General features: G+C 39.3%; 1 protein-coding gene and 1 long non-coding RNA gene across 4 annotated transcripts in view; one reads left to right on the top strand and one right to left on the bottom strand.

The window, feature by feature from the left end:
* Positions 1 to 14,371, bottom strand: part of LOC148131153 (uncharacterized) — a 226,033-nt gene extending 211,662 nt beyond the window's left edge. Inside the window, exon 1 of the long non-coding RNA XR_015748500.1 lies at positions 14,140 to 14,371. This is a non-coding gene — a long non-coding RNA (uncharacterized LOC148131153). The remainder of the gene's footprint in view (positions 1 to 14,139) is intronic.
* MAGI3 (membrane associated guanylate kinase, WW and PDZ domain containing 3) overlaps positions 13,812 to 23,004 on the top strand; it is a 128,687-nt gene continuing 119,494 nt past the window's right edge. For all 3 annotated transcript variants that reach the window (XM_026675155.2, XM_026675154.2, XM_026675156.2), the window contains exon 1: positions 13,812 to 14,335. In XM_026675155.2, coding sequence (XP_026530940.2) covers positions 14,008 to 14,335 — 328 coding nt within the window. In that variant the 5' untranslated portion in view covers positions 13,812 to 14,007. The remainder of the gene's footprint in view (positions 14,336 to 23,004) is intronic.

The following is a 23,004-nucleotide window of genomic DNA, read 5'->3' as shown; positions in this document are numbered from 1 at the left end:
TGTGTGGAATTTAAACAGAACCTTATAATGCCCTTGGCATCAGGACTAGAGTTATAGGGAGCGGCCATCAATTTATCCTTTTATGATGACCCACTCAACTACTATTTTTAGAAAGATACAGGAGGGCTACACTTTTGTTAAAATTGGCAGAGATTGTAGGGCAGAATTTCATATCCCACTACATTCTTTTCTTTAATTAAAGGAGAACCTGAGACCAGAATCTCCAGATACCTGCCCACTTGTCTACAATGTTTTTTAAGATACTGTACCCATTTATGTTAAATTGAGATCTTCTGGTTCTGTTTTTGCTTTATTCATCTGTCAAGTTGTTTATTTTGATCAGATATCTAGATCACAGTCTACTGATGGGATTCAAAAAATTTTACTACCAGTTCTGTGGGCATGACTTGGTGAGTATGGCAGGGGAAGGATATGTAAAATCTCCAGTCAGAGGTGGTATTTGCCAGTTTTCTGAACTACTCAAAATTTCCACTAGCGGTTCTCCAGAATTGGTCAGAACCTGCTGAACACCACCTCTATGTCAGTCTCACTGTAAGGACCTGTGAATCACAGAAATTATGTTCAAATTACCTTCTGATACCATTCAGATTCAATTTATTGAGGAATTAAAATTTCAAATCAACAGCAAGTGTATATTTAAAACAGTTCAGGAAAGTCACCAGATTTTTCAAGCTTTAGAAATACTGTTTCCAATAAGCTGGTTTATTCTCAAGCAGCAGATTTATTTTCTCCCAAATAAGGTATAGGATAGCCATCTAACAAGAATTCTCTGAAGACCAAAATTGTGGATTATGGCATTCATCTTGTCCCTTCAAAAGTTTCAATGGAAGAAAGGTTGAGAAAATACAAATGATCTGCCAATTACTTTAGACAGGAAAAAGAAAATCATTCTGATATCATTTCTGTTGATTGTTAAGATTGTTGTAGAACTTTTTTGATTTGTGCTTCCAGGTCAGTGTCACCTCTTAGTGACCACATAAATTTGAACAACTTGTTTAAATAAATCCAAACAATTCTAATTTTTTGATTCAATTAATATTATTTGCATTCATCTGAAATGTGTTTATATCTAGGTGTGGTATAAGACCTACTATTCCTCACAGAAATAAACATCACATATTACCTTCTTCAGTATGATGCTTCTGAATGTTAAGGAATGAACAACATGAGAAGGACATTTTGAGGAATATTTTGAATAGAGAATATATAGACAATTGTTACAAGTTGTAATTCACTATTATTTATTTAGGGCCCTTAAAAAAATCACACCATTAAATAAAGTCACAATTTCTCATAGCAAATATATATATATGACATAAACTTGAGTTGTAAATCACAGTGCCTGGGTTTATACAACATACTTTACTCAATTAACAAACTATTGTTTTGTCAAAGTGCAATGTATAAACCCAACCACTGAATATATTAGGAAAATAAATTCTCAATCTGAATTTTTATATGGCAGGACTTACATTTTATATGGTAGAACTTAAGTTCTTCTTTGCATTAATTTGCATTCACATGGCAGTATTGTTCTTAAAAGACATATTAATGGCATTTTTTTCCAGTTTGTCACAGTGTGAGTTGATGCTGAGGTTGAATACCATTTGCATGTCTATGATTGCTCGAGTCCAGGGGTGTCAAACTCAATTTCATTGAGGGCCACATCAGGGTTGTGTTTGATCTCAGGGAGCCAGGGTGGGTGTGGCCAAAATGGGCATGGCCAGCATGACATCATTATGTCAGAGGCGCCTGTGGTGGCCCGAGCGCACTGCCAGTAAAAACGAGCTTCCAAGCTCCATTTTTGGCTGGGATGGCTTCCTGTAACCCTCTGCTAGCAAAAATGGAGCTTGGGAGGGCCATGCATGGCCCTCCCAAGCTCCATTTTTCACTGGCAGAGGCACTGTGGGCCAGTCCCTCACTGTTTTCAGAGTGGCCCTGCGGGCCAGGTCGAAGCATCCTGTGGACCGGATCCAGGCCCCAGGCCTTGAGTTTGACATCCTTGCTCTAGTCAAGGGAATCTAATCAGCCCATGCTGATACAGATCATCAGTAAAACCTGGCAAGTCTAGTCAATGCTATTTTAAAGATTCATGAATTCTGTAGCTGTGACTGGTGGAAGTGCTGTTTGTCTTACAGCACAAATATTCTTTGTTGCATTTTAATCAATTTCAGGCCTGAAAATCATAGCCATATTTTGAAGGATGTAGGGAATGTTAAGAGGGATAAAGTTAACCTCATAATGTAACATATGAATAATAATCTTTAGCTGTTTGACATAAAAGACAAGAGTATTTTTTAGAAACAGAAATGGGAAAAGTCCAGGATCTCACTTACCTAGAACAGTGGATGCCTTTTCATCCTTGAGCATTTCAAATAAAAGGCTGGCACACTTAAGAAACTTCTTATATACATATATGGATATACATATAGCTAAAATACTGTTTCTAAGAAAGCTAAAATGATGTGTTTGTGTGCGTGCAATTTGCAATATATAGCTTTATATAGCTTTCCCATATCTTACGTTACAAAGAGCCCTTTTAGTGGGTATATTACATGCTTCATCTTATGATGATGCATTTTCTATTATTACACTTTGTCTTCCTTCTGTCCTGAAGGAAGACAAAGTGTAATGATAAACAGATAAATTCTGTTTTCTTGCCTACCAAACAAATATGTTGATTAAAAGCTGCCTCTTTCCACTCTAGGTACAATAGAAATAAAAACACTTAAGAATATTTCCATTTGGAATGCATTCATAATCATTGTGAATGAGAAATATTTGTAGTGCATGTTCTACAAAATACATTAGTTTCCAGGCATCTTAGCTTTGAGATCTGTAATATGTATTTATTCACATTGTAGTTCTTCAAATAGGTAACTGAGACATGGATCTTCCTCAGGATTATCTCTAGATGAGCACAAATCCTTTACATGCTTTTGAAGAAAAATGAGAAAACAAAGGTGATCCAATAAAATGTATGCCATGGAGATGGAGTTATTTTGTAATAGCATATATAAACTACAGAATACTGAAGTATGTTGCAAAGATGTTTGTCATTAGTGTATTTGAGCTGATATGGTGACAGCTAACTATATAGATACCTATGAGTGGCATTTGAATCCCTTAAGCAGATGTTTGCTCAAAAGCCTGTATTGAAGCCTCCAAATACTGAACTGCCATTTTTAATTCAGGCAAACGCCAGTGACATGGCAGTGAGAGCTGTTCTTTTACAAAAGAATTCAAACGGTAGCTTGCAACCATGTGCTTATACATCAAGGAAATTAAGTCCAGCCAAGAGGAATTGGGCTGTTTGGGAGAAGGAGGCCCAATGGGCTTCCACTCCGGTACGATGGGCTTTGTTGACATTTCCTTGAGGGAGCACAACGTCCGTTCGAGATATGGACAGATCATAAGAACCTGGAGGCACTCCAATCACCTCGAAGATTATCATCTAAGCAGGTCCAGTGGGCCCTATATTTTTGTCGGTTTAACTTCGTCCTAAAGTACATATCAGCGGGAAAGAATTTTTTAGCCGACACTCTGTCAAGGTTACCATACTATGACAGCAGACGAGAGGTAATAGTGCAACCAATTATACAAGGCAGGGAGACTCTACAGTCATTACGAGTGAAATTATTGGCTCAAGATTTACCAAATGCTATAAAGGGACACCCATGGTTAGCAAAGAACCAAACGCAATCTGATATCAGCAATGGTATTGCATGGAGAGCAACAAAACTATATATACCAAAAATTTTGATGACCAAAGTATTACACCATTGCCATGATGTTAGACAGGCTAGACATTATGGATTCTTAAAAACATTACATCTTGCCAAAAAGCAATTTTGGTGGCCTTCAATGAGATCAGATATTGAACATTAGGTAAAGACATGTATGGTTTATGCTACCACTACATTCCGACCTGTTGCTTATAAGAAACAGGCTGATAAGAAAAAAACTGACCATAAAATGTTCAAAATAGGAGACCTTGTATACCTCTCCACTAAATATCTAAATTTGGGGCTGCCATCAAAGAAACTGGGTCCTAAATATATCGATCGATTTCCAGTGATTAAGATAATTAATCCTGTCACAATACAATTGAAATTACCATCACGATTTAGATGAGTGCACCCAGTTTTCCATATTAGCCTCATTAAACCAGCAAACATGGTGAATCCTGACACCCAATCTGATCCTCCAGGCCCTGTACAAGATGATCAATATGAGATTAGTGACATACTTGATTCCCGTAGACATAGGGGAACCTTGCAATACTTGGTTCGTTGGAAAGGGTATCCCGTCATAGACGTTATGGGTTGTCCATTCGGAGGTGTGTGCTCCTCGGCTATGCCGACAGTTCCACCTAAAGTATCCTGCCAAGGAAGGGGAAACATTGTATAACATTTCATCTGTTCATTCTCTTTTTCTAGGTGGCTCTCTGGTAGAGGGGGCAGCTTGTCAGGCTCCGTTAGTGCTGATAAACTGAGCCCGTCAGCACGTTTGCAAGAGCCACTGAAGCCTGACATTATATACTTCTGGGATTGTTTAGCTGCATCAGACGCATCGTCGATGGAATGGGATGGTCGACGGTGACGAGAGGGGAAATCTGGAAAACCCCGTCCTTTTGTGGCTTTTGGAATCAACTGTAGTGCTGCAATGGATGATGGGGAGGGGAATCTGGGTATATAGTTTACTCGCAAGTAGGTAGGGTTCACAGGCAAAAGATAGATTGCAGAGATAGGAAACAATGGACATATTAGGTATAACCGGTTGGTGACCTAGAGGGTAATTAAGGGGCTAATTAGGGGCAAGTATAGGAGATAGGAGCATTTAGGTGGGTGTGTTTATATCTTTAAATAGCATTGGAAGGCAGAAGCTTCCAGTGCTAACCTAGACCGGATCATATGGTGTTCTTGCCGGATGGGAAGTTTGTTGTTTGACATTAAACACCTTGAAACCTGCTTTCTGCTGCTGTGTGGTGGTTTGCATGCAAATCTGTGAGTTTTCAGAAGACCAGCTGAGAAGTATATTTTTGAAAACCATTGAACATCAAGAATCAGAGAATTATTTCTTAGAAATTTGAAGCATAAATTCTGTCTTAAGGACTTTTTCACAAGGTTGTCAAAAGTCTTTACAAATTTTGTTGGAAGCTTCTCAGATGAGGCATATTTCAAGAATTAATCCACTAAAAAGTGTCATTCTGTAACTAGTGCAAGAAAATTAAGTGGTTAAAGATAATTCTTTGCTAATAGTCCACAAATAGAAAGAATCTGGAACAAGTCTCTATACTGGATTGTAATCTATTGAATTATCTTACTTTATCAGAAAACTATTGTTTTTCAAAATAAAGGAAACTTATAAATGTAGGTATGTATGTCTTAAATCTTTATGCTTCTAATCTTTTCTAAGGTATTCTAAGTATCTCCTGTATGTACTTCAACTATCTACATATACATGAAATCCTTTTAGGTATTTTACTTACCTGAAGTTGTTATAAGAAAATAATCTTGAGCAACCTCTATTCTGAAAACATGGAAGATTAACTATTGTATCTACTTTAGTCTTTCTTAAACTCAATTGTTTAAAAATTTATCTAACTTCTAGTGAACTTTCCAGAGAAGAAAATAATTGATGGTGCCTAATGTTCCTTGCATCCCTGATTAATCCTGGGAACATTCTGGAAAAGATAATCAACCAACCTAGAGCCAAACAAAGTCATAACCAGAGGCTAATATGGTTTTGTCAAAAACAGATCATGCCAACAAATCTTATTGGATTATTTGACAATGTGACAAAATTAGTATACCAGAGAAATGCTGTGGCTATAATTTACTTGGACTTCAGTAAGGCATTTGATAAACTAGGCCACAATCTACTACTTGATAAAATAGAAAAATGTGGGCTACAGACCATCACCACCAGATGGATTCATAACTGGATGACCAATCACACTCAATGTGTATCATTAATGGAACTGTATTTACATGGATAAAAGTATGTAGTGGAGTACCCCAGTGCTGTCTTTGGCCCAGTACTCTTCAATAACTTCATCTATTTTTATAGATGGGGGATGGAAATGAAACTCATCGAATTTGTAGACAACACCAAGTTGGGAGGAAGATAAGGAATACTCCAATACAGGGTCCCCAACCACCGGTCCGGGGGGCTCAAGATACAGAAGGATTTTGACAGACTGGGCCCTATCTAACAAAATTGAATTCAATGGTGAGAAAAGTAAGATTCTAATTTATAGAAGAAAAACCAAGTGCAAAGTTACAGAATAGGTTGTATCTGGCTCAACAGAAATAACTCCAGGGATCTTGAAGTCCTAATAGACAATTATTTAATTATAAAGCCAGTGGTGTGCTGCAGTTGCCAAAAAAGCCAACACAGACCTAGGCTGCATTAACAGAAGATACAATCAAGATTATGTGAATCCTTTTATAATGAAAACTATACTTGGAATATAGTATCTAGTTTTAGTCACCATGATATAAAAAAAACATGTTAAGTCTGGAGTGCAGAGAAGAGCAAAAAGGATGATAAGGAGATCGGAGGCTAAAACATATGAAAAACGGTTGCAGGAATTGGTGCGTCTAGTTTAATGAAAAGAAGGCCTAGGGATGATTTGAAAGCAATGTTCCAAAATCTAAGGGGCTGTCACAGAGAAGAGGAATCACATGACCACAGCCGACCACAGCAGCACTGAAATAACAGCACTGCAGTGGCACAGGAGTAGCCACAATTTTCCCAAATTTTATTCCCATAGAAGTAATGAAACACAGCATTCTGTAATTTAGTCTCTTTGATGTACCTTGGTTCAGTAATTGTTGTCTTATGAGGCACTCCTTCATCCAGCTGAAGGCTGCAAAGAGCAGTCTCAAGAGTTTTAGTACTATATACAGTAGATGATTTATCAGAGAAATTGCTATTAATAAACAGTATTCGTTGATCTGCATTTATATTACCATTTCAAAATAAAATATAACTTTTACAAATTAAAATGATTTGACAGTGCATCACTAATGTCTTTCAATATTTACTATAAGATGATGTTCAGTTTTTCTCACTTTTATCATCAAAGTGTGAAGAAACCATGTATCTTTGTGAGTTATTTTCACATCTGTTGGCAGAGAACCAAATCTACTCTAAATGGCTTAGAATGCAAGGAGTCAAACCTGACTTCAATATAAAGCAGGCAGATTCAAAGAAATCATACCATATCTGTATCTGATGCAATTTTACCACATGATGCAACACTCACTTAATATATTCCCTAGGTGTTCATGAAAATTTTAAATAATGTATTTCTTCTTTTCAAGGAGCTCTTAGAAAATGATTTTATTCTCAATTAAAATAAAAATCATCATCATGGCTTCCTTGATATACCTGTTTTATTTAAGATTGGTGGGGGGGGAGAGCCACTGAGCAAGTAACAAAGTTTAGGACAACTTTGAGGACAGAAAGAACTATATACTGGCTAATCAGGATAGAGTTTTATTTAACACAAAAAGAAATTTTTCTAAATTCATTTGGATTTTCAATGGTAAAAAGGGCTCAGGGTTCAAAGCTGTTATATGTCATCCAACATAATAAAAACATTGGGATATGAATTTCAAGAGTCAATCAGTCAGATTGAAACAATTGTTTTATTATTGCAGAGAAGATACCTCTTTTGGAATCTGTTACACTACCTGCTCTTCCTGTTTTTGGTCCCAGAAAAGAATGCAAGTATTTGAGCTATTCTGACACACCTATTTACATATGCAAACAACAGTGTAATTGCACTCTCCTGTTATAACAAAGTTAATTTTTATCTGTGCAGGGATTTTTTTTATAGTTCTGGAAAGACAAACGTTAAGCATGAAGTAAAAGGATTTTTTAAAATCAAACACAAAATATATAAGGAAACCATTAAAAGCATTACCTAAGCAAACTTATTAAGCTAAAAAAAAAACAGGTTGTTATTCTTTTTTATTTCTAAATGTGGAGAAACCCCAAATAGTTGAATGGCAGGATGGACCACATAGTTTAAAGCAATAGGAAGTATGCATGTTTGTGTTGACATGTTCCAAGCTGAAATCAGAGTTAAAGGTCAAAAACAAAGTTCTTAGACCCCAGCTAAAGAATGCTACCTTTGTTCATCTACTTTTCAACTCACAAAATCAACAAAATTTAAAACATTAGGAAGTTAAATATTTGGACAAAAATACTAGCATATGGACTTTTGCAGATAAAACTTTTGACCCTACCAACTCATATCGGTCAATAACATTGAGCAAAATACCAAAAAATACAATAAGATAAAGCATATTAACAAGCAGGATGGCTAATATTCTTTCCAAATATGTTTATGAAGCAGGATTTATGAAAGGCAATTTGCACATCCAATATGAAAAATTCTCATTGTAAGGCTTAGCTAAAAATCAAGAAAAGCAATGACTAGTACATACAGAACATGAATTACAAGGAGTTGCTTACTATCATTTGAAGTTACAATGGACCTCCCTACTTACAACATTTATGGCCACTTCCAGCACCCTGTGGTCACATGACCATGTTTTATGATGTTTTTTGCTGAAAATCAAAATTTACTTGTTTTTTGGCAAAACTGCCCCATAATGAATAATTGGTTCACTTAACGATGCAGCTTCCACTTAGCAAAAGAGCAACGGTGGCACAGTGGTTACCGTGCAGTATTGCAGCCTACTTCTGTTGACTACCAGCTGCCTACAATTTGGTAGTTCACATCTCACCAGGCTCAAGGTTGACTCATCCTTCCATCCTTCCAAGGTGGGTAAAATGAGGACCCAGATTGTTGGGGGCAATGTACTGACTCTGTAAACTGCTTAGAGAGGGCTGTAAAGCACTATGAAGTGGTATATAAGTCTAAGTGCTAGCAACTGCCACAAAGAAAATAATGTACAGGTAGTCCTTGAGATAAGATATGACACTTATTGGCTATTCTAAAGTACCACAGTTCCCCCCAAGCTACATATGACCCTGTTTCAATGGCCAATGCCTTCTGGAAGTCGTGCTATTTTCAGTACATTGACAATTCCTTGCAGAAATGGTGGTTGGTTTTAGAGCTTTCTGTTCCAATCAGCTGGCCATTGGGTGGATTGCTCCTGGCTCTTGCTAGGCTTTGGGAAAGCCAACCTCCTACATGCAAAGGGAGCATGCATGCTTAATGTCCTCCCTCCTCCAGAAACTCACATTTCTTCCAAAAGGAAAAAAAAAAAAAAGCTGGGGAGGGGGGATAGACAACAGACTTGATCTTTCTCGCCCTGTTCCATTAGGTGCTGAAACTAAACTTTCCACCTCTGCCCTCCAATCTCTATCCCTTTTAAAAACCTCAATTGTTAAATTTACTGTATGCCTGGAAAGAGAGTGACAAAATCTGTAAATTAGTTACCACGAGTGACTGCCAGGCTGAAGAGTAGAGGAAAGGAAGGAGGGAAGGAAGGGAGGGAGGGAGGGGGGAAAGAAAGAAAGAAAGAAAGAAAGAAAGAAAGAAAGAAAGAAAGAAAGAAAGAAAGAAAGAAAGAAAGAAAGAAAGAAAGAAAAGAAAAAAAGAAAAAAAGAAAAAAAGAAAAAAAGAAAAAAAGAAAAAAAGAAAAAAAGAAAAAAAGAAAAAAAGAAAAAAAGAAAAAAAGAAAGAAAGAAAGAAAGAAAGAAAGAAAGAAAGAAAGAAAGAAAGAAAGAAAGAAAGAAAGAAAGAAAGAAAGAAAAATCTTCTTCAGTTTGCATTGAGGAGCTGAAGAAAAAAATCAGCTCAAAAAGTTCAGCCAGCTAGAACACAACACATGCAGCAAATGGACAGAGGCTAGGTCCTTCCAAAGCTTTTTGTTGTTTGTCCGACTGCCTTTAAGGCCGAGCTAGGGCCCCTCTAAAGGCAGTGGGGAAGAGTGAGACTGTCTCTCTTAACGGTTCTCACCATTTGCAACCATAGTGGGCAGGCTCCATTGTGGTCATAGTTCGAGGATTACCTGCATTATCATTAAATGGAACAAAGGAATTTGACAGTCTGCTGTCTATTCTATTTTCCACTTCAGAATACATGAATTTCAATATTAAATTTCTAGAATGATTTGAAATTTTATAGCAAAATATTAATACCATTATTAGAGTTAATGATACGTTAATGACTTGCTCAGTACTTTTATAACAAGAGGTACTAAACAAGGTTCCCACTGTCCCCACCATGATTTGCTATATAGTTAAAAACTTAATAAAGGGGAAAAAAGTTTGGACAGAAATGAATGGTAATTATGATGTACCGTCAATGTTGATTCTGAGTGACAGATTTTCTCCAGGATGACCCTAGTTTTTGTCTTCCAACAGTGTAGCCATCTTTGCTATATTTGAGTACAACTTTTTGTTGCTGGTCTTCCTTCCCCCACCAAACCTTATAAAAGTCTATCAGGGATCCAATAATCCTTGATAGATAACCAGGTAACCAATAATGTATATTGTTTCTTGGTCTTTTCTCAAGCCAGTTTGAACATCTGCCATCTGCCATTCTGATGGATGTTCCTAAGCATTATTTTGCTAGCATGCAAAATTAGATATGGTACTACAGCTTGCATACTCTGTTGTGTTTCCTTTCTTAGGTATTAGAATGTATACTGACCTATTTTAATCTGCTGGTCACTGTGTCATTCTACAAATCTGCTGGCATAGTATGGTTAGAACTATTACAAATTCTTTTTCTGCTGCTTACCATAATCCTGTAGCTATTCCCATCAATTTCTGTAAGCTTCCAGAGATTCTTCTGGGTAACAAATATGTTCTACGGAATATGAACACCCAAGAATATGTCAATTTTTATAGCCACCCATTTCTAACACATGGTTCTGAGTGGTTTACAACAACAAATAATATGAAACAAAGTAATATAAAATCATATATGCAAATTCCATATAACACAACTGCAGCCGAGGTATTAAAAAAACAACATAACTACTGCTCTAAAACACAGAGAGATTCCCAAACCTAATGGCAAAACCACCTCTTTATGGCTTTATGAAAACAGGTTTTGGGTCAATGTGAACCCTGGTGGGGAAGGAGTTGTTTCAAAAGGCTCTCTTTCTGGGCCCCACCGGATGGTGTTTGTTAGGAATAACATAGGTTACCTAACGTAGTTTGGGTAAAATAATATATATAAACTATGATAGTGAGTTTATGTGTGTGTCACTTTAACTCCAAAGCATGTAATTTTGGGTGTGGTTGTAAATCGCCATAAGAGGGGGCAAGAGAACCTGCCTGCCTGACTGCCGTGCAGGTTCTGCTAGGGTGTATATCCCTAACAGTGGTCCCTAATACACGGGACCTCTTCTGCAGGCCTAATGGAAGATGGAAGTATCAAACTAGTGAGTGGGCATGGCTTGATGGGTGTGGCAGGGGAAGGATACTGTAAAATCTCCATTCCCATCCCACTTCAGGGGAAGGATACTCCAAAATCTTCATTCCCACCCCACTCCAGGGGAAGAATACTGTAAAATCCCCATTCCCTCCCCAACCCACTAACCTGCTTTCCAGCTCTGTTCTCCTGTGCAAGACAACAAAAGAAGACCCAGCCGATCAGCTGGGAGTCGGGAGGCAGAGAATAGATGGGGGTGGGGCCAATCAGAGGTGGTATTTGCCGGTTCTCCGAACTACTCAAATGTTCCACTACCGGTTCTCCAGAACTGGTCAGAATCTGCTGAATACCACCTCTGTTTACAGTGCTCAGTGTACAATGCCAGACATTGAAAGAGTGGCAATTTCACAAAACAACTATTGAAGTAGTGATTGTGCAGCACATTAAGACCAAACTCTGTCTCCTTATACAATGATTAAAATAAATATTTTTTTTTTAAAGAATCAGAAATATGTGTAATTTCATTAGTTAATTGATATAAAGTGGATTATGAATATGTACAAATTTATGGGCAGAAATATAAAGAAAAGGAAAGCTACAATTCATAGCACATATTGTTATGGATAGGTAGAGAAATGCATGTCATAGCTGTTAGTATCTGCATTTCTTTATAAAAATAGATATCATAACTCATATATTCAATCATTTTCTTGTTCTTGTTCTTAGTGGAAAAGACACTAAAAATAATTGTGAGCATGTTTTTCATTAATGCCACTTCTATAATTGCATGTATTTTGGATAAAATACATATTTTGATTTGTAACATATATAAAGTTTTTTCCTCGTTGAATTTACTTATATTCTGCTTTTCTTTACTATTCAAAGTGATATACATAGCAATTCCTTTTCCATTTTTTCCAAAAATATCACCCTTTGAGGCAGAGATAATAAATTATATAGATTTGAATCTGGATCTCCCAAGTCCTAGTTCAGCACTCTAATTCATGCACATCACTGGCCAGATTCAATAAACCCTGAAATGCAGCTGTACATTTTCATAACTGCTTGAAAAGAGGGGTGACAAAGATACATAACCACAGAATGCTTTCTGATGCTCCATTTGCTGGAGATTGATGGCTATACAATATATTGAAAATCAGACCTCACTATGCCTCTGAACACCAATCGGTATAATGGTGCTGCTGGGGCACTGCTTTATAATAATAATAGTAAATGTATTGAATTTATATTCTGTTCAATCCCCAGTGGCTCTGGGCACTTTTTTTAAATGGAAAAGTAAGCTACAAAAAAACCCCTATAAAGTCAGAATGTAGGCACTAGGTCTGATCTAGGGTATTCTTTACATTCTTAAGTAAATTCCAATATGCTTATAAAGAATACAAGGAAAAGATTGGGAATTTTGTTTCTACAAAGCAGCTTCAAGGATGGAAATCAGAGGATGAGGCTGTCCTGCTGAGCTTTCCGCCTTTCTCAACCAGACACCTTTTACTACATATCCCAATTACACCGCCCTGGTCCGGGGAAGTCAGAGTTGTAGTCTCTCTCTCTCTCTCTCTCTCTCTCTCTCACACACACACACAGAGTACTAGTTGGAAAAGGTTGTGCTAGCGCAGTGGCTTCGAGCCAGCTATTGGCACTAAGCAGAACAGCGGCTCCCTCCTTATCTCATCTCTTCCCTTGCCCGGAGGAGGGGGAAAAAGAATGTGAAAAGAAGGCAGCCGCTTCGGTTCACTCCGCCGGACGGAAATGGGAGCTCAAATTACGGTCCAGAGAGAATGGACTGCCGAAGGGAAGGCTTGTTCTTCAGAAGAGCTTGCAGGCGGACGCCAATGATGAATAGCCTCCATTTGCTCACCCGCTGTCTCCGGGCACTGCAGAGGATGAGCCGCACGACTTGGGGCCGCGCTTTGGGGCAGTAAAAGTACTCTCTCCCTTTACCTCCATTTTCTTTGTGGGTACAACCTTAATTGGCCGGAGAGAAAGCTAGCTAGAGAGAGACAGCGGGCCAACACGTGGCGTTCAAGACAGCCACAAGGAACTACCGTCCCTGCGGCCCGCTCTCTTGCTCTCCGGGCCAGGAGGATTAGGTTTACGGCGCGCGGAAGGAGGTGGACAGTGTGGCGTCAAGGGCATAAAGCGGGCCCTCTCATCGGCAGGATGCATGTTGAATAAACTGCGTTGGGTGGAGTTATCACTCGTATTTAAATGTGCAGTTATTATACTGTTGTGTGCCTCGCTCGCTTAGAAGTTCTACACAAGTCTCGCCTCAACCCACCCCCGTCCTGAAAGTCCCCCCCCTTTTTTTCCTGGACGTCACTCCATTTAGCCCCGCCCGTCAACTGCCGGGCGGGGCTTAACCCAACGCCAGGGGAAAAAGAGGTGTTGCCAACGAAGGCAAGGGGGCGTGTCCTGATCGCCGCGTTGAGGGCGCCAGTTGGGAGGCAGTCGCGGCCGGTGGTGGGAGAAGAAGGTGGGAGGGTGCGCGCGCGGACGTCTGGTTGGCCGCTCGGCCAACCGTCCGTAAGGCGAGCTCGGCGGCGGCGGCGGCGGCACAGGGCGGCGCGCGCGCGGAGGGGCGCCCATGGTGTGGCCTCATGTCTAAGACGCTGCGGAGGAAGCGCCACTGGCTCAGCAAAGTGCAGGAGTGCTCCGTGTCCTGGGGGAGCGGCTCCGGCCCAGACCCCGATCTCCTGCGAGGCGGCGCCGAACGGGGAGAATTCCCTTACCTCGGGGGCCGCCTGCTGACGGTGGCCGACTCCGGCGGCGGACCTGGTTCCGTGTTGCTTTCAGGGAAGCCCCCTGCCCTCGGGGATGTATTGCTGGAGGTAAACGGGACCCCGGTGAGCGGCCTCACTCACCGCGACACCCTAGCCGTCATCCGCCACTTCAGGGAACCGGTGCGCCTCAAGACCGTGCGGCCAGGTCAGTGCGTCCGAGCGAATGGTTGTCAAAAGGGGGGAGGTCGATTCTTTCTCACCCCTTTTCCTTCTCCGCGAAAGGGGTGGGAGACAGTCCCGAAGTCACCGCCCCCGGCTCCACCCAGCGCACCTGCTTCTCTTTTAACACCCCCCCAAATTGTGGGTCTTTCCCGGTCTTTATATTCGTGCTTTCCAGTCCTCCTTTTCTCCCCTTCTTAATCGCGACTGTACTTCTCTCTTCTCTGCTCAAAGCACTCCTCCTATCCACCCTTAGCACCACCCAGAATCGTTTTCCCCCACCCTCCAATCTGATCCCTGTAACGTTTTCTCTTTCCCATCCCTTCTCTTTCTACTGCTTCTCTTACCTCCCTAACTGATGGACGTCGCTTTTGTAAATTCTGTATTTCTCGGAAGATTAAGCTGTCCTATCTTTCTGCCGTATCTTTTATCCTTTAGGGTATTCATCAACTCTACCTGTGCCACCTTTCTTTCTCACTTCCAACAACACTTCTGTGCCCAATGTTTCTTGGGTGTCTTGTCCCATTTGTATTCCGTGTCCTTTTTACAGCTCTCTCCCACCTATTGTTTTCTATTAAGGCAAATATGACCCACTGTCACCCCTCCTGGTACATCTGCTAAATCCCTTCCCTGAACAGACCTGGCCCTTCCTGTTTACTTCAGTATCCATCTTCCGCTCCAGTGCTGGTATCATTACTGAAGTGTTTCACTTATAAGACCTGCTTTAACACAAGAGTGGTGGTTAGGCTTTGTGGTAGCAAAGGACTTCAATAGCATTTTATGTGGTTTGTTCCATTAATGCCTTATGCAGTATTAGGTGTGATTATCATCCTAGCCTAGTGGCTTCTTTTACCCTTTTAATGAATTAATTTTTCTGTGTAGAATATTGGCTTTTGGTTTTATAGTTAGTCAGAAATATTTGACCATGAAAGCTTTCTGCTGTAAACAAATAGTTAATATTTGAGATGTCTTTTCTGACAATTCCACTAGAGTTTATAAGAAAAAAACAATTACTTTTGCATGGTAACGTATCTCTTTTTAGTTTCTTTTCCGTGTATACTCAGTTCTAGGGAGAAGGGGGAGGGGAACAGTTGTAACCATAATTCATGCTTGAGCAAACAGGTTTTAGCATGCTGCATCTGTGGTGTAGACCCTGCAGCCCTTTTCAGTAAAATAGATTAATATTACATGGTTCAAAGCTTACTTCTGATTTCTTGTATTGTTGATCTGATTTTTTTTAATCTGTGAGGTAATAACTTGTGATTAACCTTCTGTTTTAACCTTCCCTGTTTTCATAATCTGATGAATTCTTAGCAAATCTAGTTGTTCGTGTAGGTTATAAAAATGAAGTTTTGAGAATACCAGCATTTATTAAAACATAATGTTATCCTTGGAGACACTTAGCAATTGAATATTATTAATAACTGTCTTTTAGGTTACTTTTACTTGTTATTGGAATTCATTATTTCTTTGAATAAAATGTGCATATCTGTAGAACAGTAATACAAATTACTAGAGAAAAACTCAGTGATTCTTCATTTCATGGTCAATTGAAGAATAAATTAACATATTGTTAATGGATGTATTTGTTTTAAATATATAAACATTTTTAGAATAAAAATGATCTATTGACCTGAAACAAATACTAAACAGTATTTTGACCCAGCAGCTTTTACATGGATATTATTCTGTGTAATAAAATTATTTTGCATTATATGATAACATCTAATTTTTTGCCTGTATTTTCTACATTTTCTGTATAGGTTGCAAATCGTTTTATATTGATATGGTTCTGGATAATTAACAAAAACTAAGAATATCTAAAATAAAAACCTGTGTTGAATACATAAAGTATGGTTAATTGTGTCTATAGGGCAGCAAACTAAATTCTCTGTTTAATTTTAATGTTTTATAATGAATGTAAACTGCTCAGCTTCTGCTTCTATTTCTTCTGAGATGGAAACAAAAATTAGACTTTTACTTATGATTTACTAATAGCTTGTAAAATTAAGCATTTTGCTTTTCTTGTATTTATAAATCTTCAGATTGACATGAGATTATTATTTTGGGGGTTACAGTAGTGTATGCACAATTACAGTTACTTATAATGAAATTGAGAGCAAAGTTTTAAGGCAGAATAATTTATGAAACTAATAATTTTCTCTTTCTTCCATCCAGGATGACATGGTTACACTGCAAAAAAAGACTATATGTTGTATACATTTAATAGTATAGTGTTCTTGTTTTATAAAGTAGCATAGTACAGTCACCATGACCAGCAGCTTTTGATTGCCTTGTCCTTGTTGATTCATTAAAACTGCAACATCACATTTGTGGAAATGAAATCCAGAATTTAATTATGTGTGGTGTGAATAAATACTTTATTGACTGTTCAGCTTCAGTTGAATAGTATAATCAGTCTTTGGTTCTGCTATTCTTAGGAAGGGAGAAGATTTTCTCTGATCACTTTTTCCATACCTTATGTAACTATCTACACTTCCATAATGTTCCAATTTATTTTTCCCTTTTTTCATAGAATAATTGCTTTAACTCCCTGGTTGCTTAAGTTGTCAGTTTTTGCATCTTTTTTATATATAATGTAGTTTTTTTGGAACTACAGTACCAATAACAAGTGTTTATATGGTGACACATGATACATTTGCATAATAACATTATATTGGCTATTTTATATTTAATCCAGTTCTTAATGGGTTCTGTAATATAAAGATGTTCCCCCCAACTGTTATATTGCTTCTGTGAGTTATTTACTGCAGCTCTAAAATGCCTTTCTACTAGCTCCTTAAATGTCAGATTTTTTTAGCATTTAGCATTTACCTTTGCATACTAAGAGTTGCTTAGTTATTTTAATATCCCTTCATTCCTGTGTGGAACTTTTAGCAATTCTTTTTGGCTTTACCAGTATTAAGAAGAATAGATATGGTGAATGATGTAGGTATTTTGTTCTCTGTCAGCCCTTTGAGGTAGTCAGGTCAAGAAACATACTGGTTGGATTCTAGGAATACTTCTGTATAGTATTGTAGAGCAGGGGTGTCAAACTCAATTTCACTGAGGGCTGCATCTGGATTGTGTTTGACCTTGGGGGGGCTGGGAGGGGCATGGCCAGTGTGAGCATGGCCAGCTCGACATCACTCAGGTCTGGGGCACCTGTGGTGGCCCTGAGCACTCTGCCGACAAAAGTGGGCTTCCAAGGGCAACCCGTGGCCCACACGAGCTCCATTTTTGGCTGCGATGTCCTCCTGCAACCCTTGCCAGCGAAAACGGAACTTGGCCTACCCTCCCTAGCTCCATTTTTGCTGGCAGAGGCACTGTGGGCTGGTCCTTTCCTCTTTCCAGGGCGGCCCTGCGGGCCATATCTAAGCACCCTGTGGGCCAAATCTGGCCCCCGAGCCTTGAGTTTGACACCCCTGTTGTAGAGAATATTAACAGACTCTTAAAAGCTTCTCCAAACCATTAACTGTTCTCTTTTAATCACAGTAAGGGCAAGCAAGACAAGGCTGTTCTGAGTCCTTTTCTTATACTTTTTATTTTCCCAATGCTGAGCAATCATTTCATTTCAAGGCCAGAACTAAATTCCTCTACTTAAGAGGGTGAGCAGCATACTTGCCTGCCATCAAAAACCATCCAGCCTAAGATCCCAAAAAGAAACATATTCATTCATATTCAACATATTCATATTCATCCATGAGAGACGCAAGAGAGCATTCACCACCTCCTTGGCTAATCATTTTGACAAGGGCTTTACCAGTCCCCCTCTGTCCTTGATGATAGGGAAAGCAAGCTTTGTGGTGGAAAAGGAGGGGCAAATGGTGGCAGCATGGCCTCTGATCCCTACATTGAAGAAGGTTGCCAACCCCTGCTTTATATGTTCTGAATGAGATTTTAATGTTATGTTGCTAGAGGTTTATTTTGTTGTGGGAACAGAGAAGCGTGTATACTTCAGTTGTAGTTTCTTGCAAAGGATTAAAACTGGAGAAGGAAAGTATAAAGTAATTACAATAGAAGAGAATATATGTGGCTTATGGTTAAAATATAAAGCAACTGAGTTGTATTTTTATGATAAGTATGATTGCCTAAATGATCACCATGGTATTGCCCAATTTGTACAATAATCAGGGGAATCAGATAACAAGGAGAAGTAGAGTTGGGAGTTGAAATATACCAATGGAAGCTTTAGGTGATATCCCCTGGTGAATTAATGTTGATATTTTAATAGCATAGAGACATAATAAATTCCTTGGGGGTGTCATAGAACAATGGCCAAGGTCTTAAACACAGTATGAGCCCACCATCATAAGAAGGATTAAACTATTGGCAAAACTAACAATCAGTTGTGTTAGGCAATGGAGGAGAATACCATAGTTGAAGGTACAGTTCAGAGATTTTTGTTAATGAAGATTATAAAACACTAGTGATTCACTATAAGCTTCTCGTGTTCACCACCAGTCAGCTGGCTAAACTACAGGCCCTTTTCTGCATTCACTGCCATTCAGGTAAAATATGAAAATAGATTTGAATTGGATAGACTCTTTATTTTTTGAGAATTTGTTCATTGATGTGTGGTTGCAGAAAAGTTGAGAAATGCTGGTATAGATAACCTTCATTAAATTGAAAAGATCTAGTAATTGTATTCTCCCATTTTGTTTCTAGTATGGGCTTGATGATCAAATCCATCCCACTTCTGTATCCCATTCAAAAGCCTAATTGAAATAGATAAGTATTTTCCATATGTATCTGAGATTGTCAGAACATAAATTTTGTTTCCTAGCTAGACATTTATATATATATATATATGTTTTCTTAAGTTTTCATGGGTACTTACATGTATGGTGTTCGGCTTGGTTCGGTATTTTCCCATGTCATTGTAGTTCTTTTAAAGTTGTAGCAATGTTTCAGCAGAATCTCATCTGCCATCATCAGGCTTCTGTCTGTATACACAGACGGACACAATACAGAAGCCTGATGATGGCAGATGAGATTCTGCTGAAACGTTGCTACAACTTTAAAAGAACTACAATGACGAACACCATATATATATATATATATATATATATATATATATATATATATATATATATATATATATATATTTTAATAGCTATCTATTTGTGGTCAAACAAGAACTTTTAAGGATAGTCTTATAGTCTCCCTTAAGCTTGAGAAGCCATACCTGTTTCTCAGAGCGGCATTAATATGGCTAGTCCTCTGTTGTCTAGTTTAGTTAGACAGGAAAGGCAAGGATCGTGTAAGTAAGGAATTGTTCTCACCTCTGTCCACTTTTCAAAATCTACAAGTTGAACAAATTTCCAAATACCAGAGAATTCATTACCAAAGTTACATAATCATACCTATCTCAGTACTGGAATGCAGACTGAGACTAAATTATATATCTTAATTAATGAGAAATTATGCAAACTGCTTAACCAGACTGCTTAGTTTCCCTGTGTCTGGCGTCCAAGTATAAGAGGCATCATGCAATATGGGGCAATAAAAAGAAGCCTATTCTAGACTGCTATGATATCCTCCATGGCTTTTACATACCTGAAATGGCAATTAATGGCCTTAATTTCTGTTTAGTCTAATCAGGCATGATATTCTTCCGATTAAAATCGGAATTCCGATTTTTTGGGGAATCGCCCCTCCTTTCCCCCCACCCCTTCTTCTCCTCCTTCCCCTCCCTCGGAGGCCCGAGTCAGGAGTTGCTGGCGCGGCTCATGTGCTCCAGTCCGCGTTGCCTCAGGAAGGAAAGGCAAAAGGAAGAGCCGCAGCGGCGCTTGCAACGGCAGCAGCGGCTCCTGGTTTTGCCTTTCCTTCCCGAGGCAACGCGGACTGGAGCCGCGTGGAGCTGCGCCGGCGGTAGCAACTCCTGACAGCCCCAGCCGGATACCTGAGTGGAGCCCGGGCGGTGCGAGTGGAGGCCGCTGAACGGCAGGAAAAGGGAGCTGGGCCAGCCACAGACCAGCCTCCGTGCAACACGCCGCCGCCTGGCCCTGGCGAGGGAAGGCAGCGGGCGCTCCCCGGGCGCGCAGCGGGGGATCTCTTTTGGCCGGCCCCGATTTTTTTTTCAGAGCGGAATATCATGCCTGTCTAATATATCTCACAATTTCTTTAATTTGTATGGAGATATTCTCACATCTTTTCTGTTTCATCATTTTGTTTCCCATTAATGCATATTGTGCTGTGCAAGAGAGAAGTCATTTTATTGCCTCAGATAAAAGCTAGACTCTGAAATACAGGTGAAACTTGAAAAATTAGAATATCATGCAAAAGTTCATTTATTTCAGTAATGCAACTTAAAAGGTGAACCTAATATATGAGATAGACTCATTACATGCAAAGCAAGATAGTTCAAGCCATGATGTGTCATAATTGAGATGATTATGATTTACAGCTCATGAAAACCCCAAATCCACAATCTCAGAAAATTAGAATATTGTGAAAAGGTTCAATATTCTAGGCTTAAAGTGTCCCACTCTAATCAGCTAATTAAGCCATAACACCTGCAAAGGGTTCCTGAGCCTTTAAATGATCTTTCAGTCTGGTTCAGTAGGAATCACAATCATGGGAAAGACTGCTGACCTGACAGTTGTGCAGAAAACCATCATTGACACCCTCCATAAGGAGGGAAAGCCTTAAAAGGTAATTGCAAAAGAAGTTGGATGTTCCCAAAGTTCTGTATCAAAGCTCATTAATAGAAAGTTATGTGGAAGGGAAAAGTGTGGAAGAAAAAGGTGCACAACCAGCAGGGATAACTGCAGCCTGGAGAGGATTGTCAGGAAAAGGCCATTCAAAAGTGTTGGGGACTTTCACAATGAGTGGACAGGCTGGAGTCAAGAGCCACCTCATCAAGAGCCACCACACACAGACGGATCCTGGACATGGGCTTCAAATGTCACATTCCTCTTGTCAAGCCGCTCCTGAACAACAAATGTCAGAAGCGTCTTACCTGGGCTAAAGAAAAACAACTGGTCTGTTGCTCAGTGGTCTAAAGTCCTCTTTTCTGATGAGAGCAACTTTTGCATCTCATTTGGAAACAAAGGACCCAGAGTCTGGAGGAAGAATGGAGAGGCACACACTGCAAGATGCTTGAAGTTGAGTGTGAAGTTTCCACAGTCTGTGTTGATTTGGGGAGCCATGTCATCTGCTGGTGTTGGTCCACTGTGCTTCATTAAGTCCAGGGTCAACACAGCCATCTACCAGGAGATTTTGGAGTACTTCATGCTTCCTCTGCAGAGGAGCTTTATGGGGATGCTGACTTCATTTTCCAGCAGGACTTGGCATCTGCCCACACTGCCAAAAGCACCAAAACCTGGTTCAATGATTGTGGGATTACTGTGCTTGATTGGCCAGCAAACTCGTCTGACCTGAACCCCAATAGAGAATCTATGGGGCATTGCCAAGAGAAAGATGAGAGACATGAGACCAAACAATGCAGAAGAGCTGAAGGCCGCTATTGAAGCATCCTGGTCTTCCATAACACCTCAGCAGTGCCACAGGCTGATAGCTTCTATGCCACACCGCATTGAGGCAGTAATTGCTGCAAAAGGGGCCCAAACCAAGTACTGAGTACATATGCATGCTTATACTTTTCAGAGATCCGATATTGTTCTATGTACAATCTTTGTTTTATTGATTGCATGTAATATTCTAATTTTCTGAGATTTGGGGTTTTCATGAACTGTAAGCCATAATCATCACAATTACGACACATCACAGCTTGAACTATCTTGCTTTGCATGTAATGAGTCTATCTCATATATTAGGTTCACCTTTTAAGTTGCATTACTGAAATAAATGAACTTTTGCACGATATTCTAATTTTTTGCGTTTTACCTGTATATAGTTAGAAAACCTGAAATTTCACATTTTAGTTTTTAAGAACATTTAGTGGACTAACTGAACTGTTTATTTTTTTTTATCTTTTAATAATGCTTAGATAGAACTCAATTTCTTGTGAAGACTAGTTCATTTAGATACTTTGAAAATGTCAGTGTAAGCCTGAGGATCTTTCCTACATTTTCTGCAGTGAAGACAAATGCAACTAACTGATCCCAGTTCTTTGTATTTTTTATTCTGTTTATAACCACATTAACATTTTCTTACCTAGGAGTCTATCCATTCTCAACTTGCTTGTTTTACTGCTTTTGATAAAAAGCATAAATCGAATATACTGCTAATAACAATTGTGAATAATTTTTGTTTGCTTGCATTTCTTTTGTTTAAGTCAGTAATATCCGTTGCAAAAGGTGAAAAAGTGTCAGTGGTCAGATGCCACTTTTTTCACTGCTGTTATAACTTTGAGGGGCCACTAAACAAAAGTCAAGAACTACCTATATTCTCCATTATGGTGAAGATGGCATCCAGGATTGGGTTGTCAGTTGCTGCTAGCTGATTGGACTGAGTCTGTCGGATCTGTGAGGACACTCCCGTTACTAAGGATGCTCCAGAAATTGGGCGTTGGTTCTTACCTGATACGCCCCTTCTCGGCGAGCCGCGAGGAGCATCCAGAGACTGGGATGTGCTTCTGAGTCCTCTTCTTGCAGGCTGAGCTTTAGATGAGGAAACGCTCCGCCCCCTCACGTGGTATTGCGCAGCGTCTCCCCAGTTTTTTGCGATAACGAGAAGAGAGGTTATTAA

This window comes from Notechis scutatus, chromosome 3 (genome assembly GCF_049901735.1).
Source record: "Notechis scutatus isolate UNSWTSFEM ecotype Mainland chromosome 3, rNotScu1.2, whole genome shotgun sequence".
NCBI lineage: Eukaryota > Metazoa > Chordata > Lepidosauria > Squamata > Elapidae > Notechis > Notechis scutatus.
Note: the sequence above shows the minus strand (reverse complement) of the source record. Positions and strands in the feature narration are given on the sequence as shown.